This window comes from Pygocentrus nattereri, chromosome 12, assembly GCF_015220715.1.
Source record: "Pygocentrus nattereri isolate fPygNat1 chromosome 12, fPygNat1.pri, whole genome shotgun sequence".
NCBI lineage: Eukaryota > Metazoa > Chordata > Actinopteri > Characiformes > Serrasalmidae > Pygocentrus > Pygocentrus nattereri.
The window spans coordinates 607,501-617,500 of NC_051222.1; the positions used below are offsets into that span (position 1 = coordinate 607,501).

Below are 10,000 nucleotides of genomic sequence, written 5' to 3' on the forward strand. Positions count from 1 at the left end.
TCCTAATAACCCCCCTGGCGGGAGAACCACACACCTCCTGATCTGGAGCTTCAGCGCTCAACACCGCCGAGCCTTCAGCACCACAGCTACGCACGCTGTGATGATAACAGTCATAATGATAACAAAACAACAACAACAATAATAATAATGTTCTACTGTCACTTGTATTAGGTCTACACCCGTTACCATGGTTAGTCTACAATCTAGGGCTACACTTGTTACCATGGTTACTCTACAGTCATTTGCATGGTTATGGTTAGGCTCACACCCGTTACCATGGTTACTCTACAGTCATGTGCATGGTTATGGTTAGGCCCACACCCGTTACCATGGTTACTCTACAATTGCGTGCATAGTTAAGTTAGGCCTACTCCCGTTACCATGGTTACTCTACAGTCTAGGGCTACACTTGTTACCATGGTTACTCTACAAGTGTGTGTATGGTTATGTTAGACCTACACCCGTTACCATGGCTACATAAAGCCTTTAGCCAGGAAAGATGAGCTGTGCAGGTGTTTCTTCTGCATGCGTGAAGATCTGAACGTGAAGGCGTGAGTGAGCTGAAGGCTGCGCGGACGCCGGTCAGCGGCTAGGCTGAGCGGTCCACATTACTGCCCGCGCATTAATAATTGATCAGCATCAGTGCTTCAGCACTGCTGCTCGGCTCAGGGCTCTGGTGATTACAGTGTGAAATGATGGTGAAACGCTGAGCCGAGCTTATCTCCGGCATTCCTGCGTGTAACCGATTAGCTGTGCTGTCAGAATCCCTCAGAAACTGCGGATAAGCATCAATCTGTTTGTCTTGTGGAGTGTGGAGCTCTTCATTAATAAAATCAATTAGCATCCGCCTGCAGTTCAGCTCCCATCACCGAGGAGACGCTGAGTCTCCTCCAAACAGGCGCGCCCTCCGCCGGGACGCTCTTCAGATTCCAGACTCCTCCACTCTCAGAGTGCCGGAGCGGGTCGGCCTCTCTGCTCTCCGTCCACGTCACAGAATACGGTTACAGCAGCGACTGACCGCTAAACATCTGTCTGAACAAGCAGCACACTACATCTGTAACACAGCACTCGTTTCCACGGTAACCCTACACCCATTTCCATGGTTACACTACAACCACATCCATGGTTACACTACACCCATATCCATGGTAACCCTACACCCATTTCCATGGTTACGCTACAACCACATCCATGGTTACACTGCACTCATTTCCATGGTAACCCTACACCCATTTCCATGGTTACACTACACTCATATCCATGGTTACACTGCACTCATTTCCATGGCTACACTACACCCATATCCATGGCTACACTACACCCATTTCCATGGTTACACTGCACTCATTTCCATGGCTACACTACACCCATATCCATGGCTACACTACACCCATATCCATGGTTACACTACACCCATTTCCATGGCTACACTACACCCATATCCATGGTTACACTACACCCATTTCCATGGCTACACTACACCCATATCCATGGTTACACTACACCCATTTCCATGGCTACACTACACCCATATCCATGGTTACACTACACCCATATCCATGGTTACACTGCACCCATTTCCATGGCTACACTACACCCATATCCATGGCTACACTACACCCATATCCATGGTTACACTACACCCATTTCCATGGCTACACTACACCCATATCCATGGTTACACTACACCCATTTCCATGGCTACACTACACCCATATCCATGGTTACACTGCACCCATTTCCATGGCTATGCTTGGTGTCCATGGTTACTAATGCAAATGAATAATTTTAATAGATTTTATTAATTTGTTATTTTGTCATTTTGTTATATTATCTTGATCATTCTGTGATCCGTTACGTTCATGTGATGTTTACTCGCTCTTCATCCTGCGCTGCTTTCCTACCTTGTCTTCTGACTGTTTCTATACTGCTGAGCTAGCTGCTCAGCTAAGGTCAGGCCTCTGTCATGAAAGGCCCTGTCCTCCCAAAGCAGGAGACGAGGGTCTAATGTAGCTCTGCTCCGTCCGTTCAGACGACATGAACTTGCAGCTGATAAATTTCCAGCATCAGGACGAAGGTGAGCGGCGGGAACGCCGAACGGGCCCTGCAGTGTGTCATCGAACATCCTGTCGGGAAGCTAAGGTCAGGGTGTTCTGTGTTCTCCCGCTGGTCGGGCGTCTCAGGAACACGGCGTAGAGAGAGAGCGAGGCGGTGCTGTGGGTTTAAGGTGGAACAGAGGAACGGTTCTCCGAGCCGTGGAAACCGAGAGACGAAGCGGTGTGTAGGCCGATCACGGCGTTAGCGTGTTCCAGCCGTTATCAGCGGCGAACGCTCGTCACAATCCACTGACCGAACAGCCGTGGCCGTGTCGCGTAAGTGGACCGTAAACGGGAGCGTTTGAGGAGGATGAGGGGATTTGAGGAATAAAGCTGGTCTTTTGTTAAAAACGCCGAGGCCCAGCCGCACTGGCGGAAAATAACAGGGCTCACCGCGCGCTGCGTTTCACAGATAACCTGAGGAATAATCCCTACAAAATCAATCTGCTCGCTGCTTTTCTGCCCGCGATGTTATCTGATAAAGACAGAGAGCTGCTCTCCCTCTCATGACTCCTCTCCCGTCTTTCTTTCTGTTCTCCTTTCCCTTCGCCTGCCCGTCTCTCGCTGCACGTCCCTCCCAAGGTTAGCGAGGAATTACTCTCCAATTCAACGAGCTGTCGAGAACTATTTAATCCAGAGTGTGGGCTAAAGAAAGAACTCGTGCTGGAGCACTGCTCCAGACCCCGTCGCAATCTCATTTTCACTGTTATTTCTTTATTTATTTATCTATTTTCTCCAGATGAAAGGCGCTCGCATGCAAAAGCCTGAATGCTAACTGTGATGAAAATCGATAAAAGCTTTCTGCCTCGTGAAAAGCGGCTCTGAATGAGAATCCTTCTCGTCACAGTCACAGGATTACTATTTTTTTCTTCATCTCTCATCAGTTCTCTGATTTTTTTCAGGTTATTGATATTAAAGAAAAGCTGAAGAAGTCGAAGAAGTTCTGGTCGACTCTGCCGGACGCCATCTGCACTAAAGAGAGAGCGAGCGAGGACGAGGAGCAGTGCTGGAACAGCCACACTAAAGGAAGGCAAGGCTCATAAAACGTCTCACCAGACTTAACTGAGTAAATGGGTGATTCTACAGCTACCCTCATTTCCATGGTTACGTTGTGTCTACCCCCATTTCCATGGTTACACTGTGTCTACCCCCATTTCCATGGTTACGCTGTGTCTACCCCCATTTCCATGGTTACGCCGTGTCTACACCCATTTCCATGGTTACGCTGTGTCTACCCCTTTTCCATAGTTACACTGTGTCTACACCCATTTCCATAGTTACACTGTGTCTACACACATTTCCATAGTTACACAGTGTCTACCCCCATTTCCATAGTTACACTGTGTCTACCCCCATTTCCATAGTTACACTGTGTCTACACCCATTTCCATGGTTACTCTGTGTCTACACCCATTTCCATAGTTACACTGTGTCTACCCCCATTTCCATGGTTACACTATGTCTACCCCCATTTCCATAGTTATGCTGGGTCTACACCCATTTCCATAGTTACACTGTGTCTACCCCCATTTCCATAGTTACACTGTGTCTACACCCATTTCCATAGTTACACTGTGTCTACACCCATTTCCATGGTTACACTGTGTCTACCCCCATTTCCATAGTTACACTGTGTCTACCCCCATTTCCATAGTTACACTGTGTCTACACCCATTTCCATGGTTACTCTGTGTCTACCCCCATTTCCATAGTTACACTGTGTCTACACCCATTTCCATGGTTACACTATGTCTACCCCCATTTCCATAGTTACACTGTGTCTACACCCATTTCCATAGTTACACTGTGTCTACCCCCATTTCCATGGTTACATTGTGTCTACCCCCATTTCCATAGTTACGCTGTGTCTACCCCCATTTCCATAGTTACACCGTGTCTACACCCATTTCCATAGTTACACCGTGTCTACACCCATTTCCATAGTTACACTGTGTCTACCCCCATTTCCATAGTTACACTGTGTCTACACCCATTTCCATGGTTACACTGTGTCTACCCCCATTTCCATAGTTACACCGTGTCTACCCCCATTTCCATGGTTACACTGTGTCTACCCCCATTTCCATAGTTACACTGTGTCTACACCCATTTCCATGGTTACACTGTGTCTACCCCCATTTCCATAGTTACACCGTGTCTACCCCCATTTCCATGGTTACTCTGTGTCTACCCCCATTTCCATAGTTACACTGTGTCTACACCCATTTCCATGGTTACACTATGTCTACCCCCATTTCCATAGTTACACTGTGTCTACACCCATTTCCATAGTTACACTGTGTCTACCCCCATTTCCATGGTTACATTGTGTCTACCCCCATTTCCATAGTTACGCTGGGTCTACACCCATTTCCATAGTTACGCTGTGTCTACCCCCATTTCCATAGTTACACCGTGTCTACACCCATTTCCATGGTTACACTGTGTCTACCCCCATTTCCATAGTTACACTGTGTCTACACCCATTTCCATGGTTACACTGTGTCTACCCCCATTTCCATAGTTACACCGTGTCTACCCCCATTTCCATGGTTACACTGTGTCTACACCCATTTCCATGGTTACACTGTGTCTACCCCCATTTCCATAGTTACGCTGGGTCTACACCCATTTCCATAGTTACGCTGTGTCTACCCCCATTTCCATGGTTACATAACACCGACACGTTTCTAAGCCCATTTCCGCGGTTGGGATACACTCATTTCCACTTTATACAGCGTAATAATAAGAAGCCTAAATGAATGAAAGCTCCGTATCTGCGGTTACGGTGTATTAATACGGCAGGTGGTGACCGTCTGTGTGGTATTAATCATTTATATAGTGTGGTTTAATGAAGGGAAGGAGGAGGCGCCTCAGCAGCTGCACTGTTTAAAGTGGTGAGTGTAGAGATGGAGGGTTTAGTGTAATCCACACTGAGGAAGTGAAGGTCTCTCTCCCTCGCTCTCTCGCTCTCTCTCTCCCTCGCTCTCTCTCTCTCCCTCTCTCTCTCTCTCTCTCTCTCTCTCTGTCTCTCTCTCCCTCTGTCTCTCTCTCTCCCTCTGTCTCTCTCTGTCTCTCTCCCTCTGTCTCTCTCTCTCCCTCTGTCTCTCTCTGTCTTTCTCCCTCTGTCTCTCTCTCTCCCTCTCTCTCTCTGTCTCTCTCTCTCTCTCTCTCTGTCTCTCTCCCTGTCTCTCTCTCTGTCTCTATCTCTCTCTCTCTCTCTCTCTCTCTCTCGCTCTCTGTCGCTCTCTCTCTCAATCTCTTCCTCGTCTCCTCTTCTGTAGAGTCTCTGTTCTAGTGCAGTTCTGCGCTCTTCCTCACAGTAACTGAGATCTTCCTCGTCTCCTCTTCTGTAGAGTCTCTGTTCTAATACAGTTCTGCGCTCTTCCTCACAGTAACTGAGATCTTCCTCGTCTCCTCTTTTGTAGAGTCTCTGTTCTAGTGCGGTTCTGCGCTCTTCCTCACAGTAACTGAGATCTTCCTCATCTCCTCTTCTGTAGAGTCTCTGTTCTAGTGCGGTTCTGCACTCTTCCTCACAGTAACTGAGATCTTCCTCGTCTCCTCTTCGGTCTTCAGTGTGAGGAATGAGGAACAGTCGCTCTTCACTCCAAACTCTTGGGAAACTGGGCGAGTTTTCTGGTTTTCAGATCTGCTGCAGCTCATTGGAAAGTTTCTCAGAGGAATCCAGGCAGAGTTGCGGTTTCTAGACTTTGAAGGACCAACTGGGTGAGCCAGTCAGCTACAGCGCCACCCTGAGGGAGAGCAGAGCTGCAGCTCTAGTTAGTTAAGACCACCAGAGACAGAAGCTGATGGTGGGGTCTGGGTTATATTTTTCCTCTAACAGAAAGCAGAAGATCATAAAGTGTTTTTCAGAGACCTCCAGAATTTAGATTTGGGATGTTCAGGTGTCCCGAGAGATTAATTAAGGGCCCCCTGTGATTTGCTCTGTGGTGTTAGCTGACTCATTTCATGGAGGCAGCAATATGTATGTTTAATTCCTGAGGATCCAGAAACGTGAGGGAAACAATACGTAGGGCGAAGTGTGTCGGCTTTTGAAGAAGCTGGTTTAGCAAGGGTGAGACAGCGGCATTTCAGAAACACCTGATTGTTCCCAAAGAGCTTCATCAGACGGGTCGTCAGAGCCTCCCAGATGATCTGCGTACCTGCTCCATAACCTGGACCACCTGAGGACAGGTTTGAAGACCTTTACGGATCCTAAAAATGACGACACGTCCTCCGAGGTCGACGGCAGCTCAGTGCTGAATTTGCCCCTGAACGTGATGTAACAGGCCGGCGTGTGAACAGTGCTAATCATGCTAATCACTCTTGTCTCATTTGTTTTGTCTTGGAAATCATTTTCATAGCAGATGGTGAAATAACTGTGGAGTTTTCCCCACAGCAGTATGGTAATGAAAATTAGCATCCAGCTAAACAGCAGCTAGCGCAGCGTAGCAGGGAGCGTGAGGAGCGTTGCTCAGCTCTAAACTCCCCTGCGTTCAGTCTAATTACAGCGCAAGTTAAGATTTAGAGGAGGACAAATTTAGGTCGAGCTTTGTTTTGCTCTGATCTGCTGTGTGAGATGTGCTCTCGGTGGAATATTCTCATTATTGACTAATTACACAGCGGCTCGAACAGAAACGCTCGCGAGATACCCACAAACTCAAAGAGCCCTCCACACATTCCAGACATTTATCACAAACAGCTCCACCTAGAATAGCAATCAAGCTCAAACAATTGGCCGCTTTTTAAGCCGTAATTAAGATAGCAGCATCGCTACAAAACATACAAACACAGAGGCGCTTTCAGCAGGCCGCCTCGCCTCCATACACACTTATTACTTCACCGTGACTCAGACACAAACTCATATCACAGTTTTCATTTCTGACACCGCGCCAGCTTCAGAACAGAAACAATAACTGATCCAGCCCCATGCTGAGAAGAGCAATACTCATCACACCAGCCTGGACATGACAAAATACAACAATACATGGAGTGACACAGAACAAACAGAATGAATATGTTCACGACCATGTACATATAACAACATTTACATCGACTGGTCTGAACAGTCACACTGATATATAACAACATTTACATCGACCGGTCTGAACAATCAGACTGATATATAACAACATTTACATCGACCGGTCTGAACAGTCACACTGATATATAACAACATTTACATCGACCGGTCTGAACAATCAGACTGATATATAACAACATTTACATAGACCGGTCTGAACAGTCACACTGATATATAACAACATTTACATCGACTGGTCTGAACAGTCACACTGATATATAACAACATTTACATCGACCGGTCTGAACAATCAGACTGATATATAACAACATTTACATTGACCGGTCTGAACAGTCACACTGATATATAAGAACATTTACATAGACCGGTCTGAACAGTCACACTGATATATAACAACATTTACATCGACCGGTCTGAACAGTCACACTGATATATAACAACATTTACAATCACACTGATATATAACAACATTTACATTGACCGGTCTGAACAATCACACTGATATATAACAACATTTACAATCACACTGATATATAACAACATTTACATCGACCGGTCTGAACAATCAGACTGATATATAACAACATTTACATCGACCGGTCTGAACAGTCACACTGATATATAACAAAATTTACATCGACCGGTCTGAACAATCACACTGATATATAACAACATTTACATCGACCGGTCTGAACAATCACACTGATATATAACAAAATTTACATCGACCGGTCTGAACAATCACACTGATATATAACAACATTTACATCGACTGGTCTGAACAGTCACACTGATATATAACAACATTTACATCGACCGGTCTGAACAGTCACACTGATATATAACAACATTTACATCGACCGGTCTGAACAGTCACACTGATATATAACAACATTTACAATCACACTGATATATAACAACATTTACATCGACCGGTCTGAACAATCACACTGATATATAACAACATTTACATCGACCGGTCTGAACAATCACACTGATATATAACAAAATTTACATCGACCGGTCTGAACAATCACACTGATATATAACAACATTTACATCGACTGGTCTGAACAGTCACACTGATATATAACAACATTTACATCGACCGGTCTGAACAGTCACACTGATATATAACAACATTTACAATCACACTGATATATAACAACATTTACATCGACCGGTCTGAACAATCACACTGATATATAACAACATTTACATCGACCGGTCTGAACAATCACACTGATATATAACAACATTTACATAGACCGGTCTGAACAGTCACACTGATATATAACAACATTTACATCGACTGGTCTGAACAGTCACACTGATATATAACAACATTTACATCGACCGGTCTGAACAGTCACACTGATATATAACAACATTTACATCGACCGGTCTGAATTTCCATACCAGTCTCTCCACGTGGTCCACTACATACGGTACTCTACACTCAGTACACTACATACGGTACTCTCCACGTGGTCCACTACATACGGTACTCTCCACGTGGTCCACTACATACGGTACTCTCCACGTGGTCCACTACATACGGTACTCTACACATGGTCCACTACATACGGTACTCTCCACGTGGTACACTACATACGGTACTCTACACGTGGTACACTACATACGGTACTCTACACATGGTCCACTACATACGGTACTCTCCACGTGGTACACTACATACGGTACTCTACACGTGGTACACTACATACGGTACTCTACACTTGGTACACTACATACGGTACTCTCCACGTGATACACTATATACGGTACTCTACATTCAGTACACCACATACGGTACTCTACACGTGGTCCACTACATACGGTACTCTCCACGTGGTCCACTACATACGGTACTCTACACGTGGTACACTACATACGGTACTCTACACTCAGTACACTACATACGGTACTCTCCACGTGGTCCACTACATACGGTACTCTCCACGTGGTCCACTACATACGGTACTCTACACGTGGTACACTACATACGGTACTCTCCACGTGGTACACTACAGACGGTACTCTCCACGTGGTACACTACATACGGTACTCTACACATGGTCCACTACATACGGTACTCTCCACGTGGTACACTACATACGGTACTCTACACGTGGTACACTACATACGGTACTCTCCACGTGATACACTATATACGGTACTCTACATTCAGTACACCACATACGGTACTCTACACGTGGTACACTACATACGGTACTCTCCACGTGGTCCACTACATACGGTACTCTACACGTGGTACACTACATACGGTACTCTCCACGTGGTCCACTACATACGGTACTCTACACGTGGTCCACTACACACGGTACTCTCCACGTGGTACACTACATACGGTACTCTCCACGTGGTCCACTACATACGGTACTCTCCACGTGGTACACTACATACGGTACTTTACACGTGGTCCACTACATACGGTACTCTCCACGTGGTACACTACATACGGTACTCTCCACGTGGTACACTACATACGGTACTCTCCACGTGATACACTATATACGGTACTCTACATTCAGTACACTACATACGGTACTCTACCCGCGATACACTACATACGGTACTCTCCACGTGATCCACTACATACGGTACTCTACACGTGGTACACTGCATACGGTACTCTACACTCAGTACACTACATACGGTACTCTCCACGTGGTCCACTACATACGGTACTCTCCACTCAGTACACTACATACGGTACTCTACACTCAGTACACTACATACGGTACTCTCCACGTGGTCCACTATATACGGTACTCTACACTCAGTACACTACAAACGGTACTCTACACTCAGTACACTACATACGATACTCTCCACG

At 46.0% G+C, this 10,000-nt stretch overlaps 1 protein-coding gene across 2 annotated transcripts in view; it reads left to right on the forward strand.

Annotated features, from left to right (window-relative positions):
• Positions 1-10,000, forward strand: part of gpc6a (glypican 6a) — a 302,633-nt gene that overhangs the window by 285,862 nt on the left and 6,771 nt on the right. For both annotated transcript variants that reach the window (XM_017687095.2, XM_017687096.2), the window contains one exon: positions 2,999-3,126. In XM_017687095.2, the coding sequence (XP_017542584.1) occupies positions 2,999-3,126 (128 nt within the window). The remainder of the gene's footprint in view (positions 1-2,998; positions 3,127-10,000) is intronic.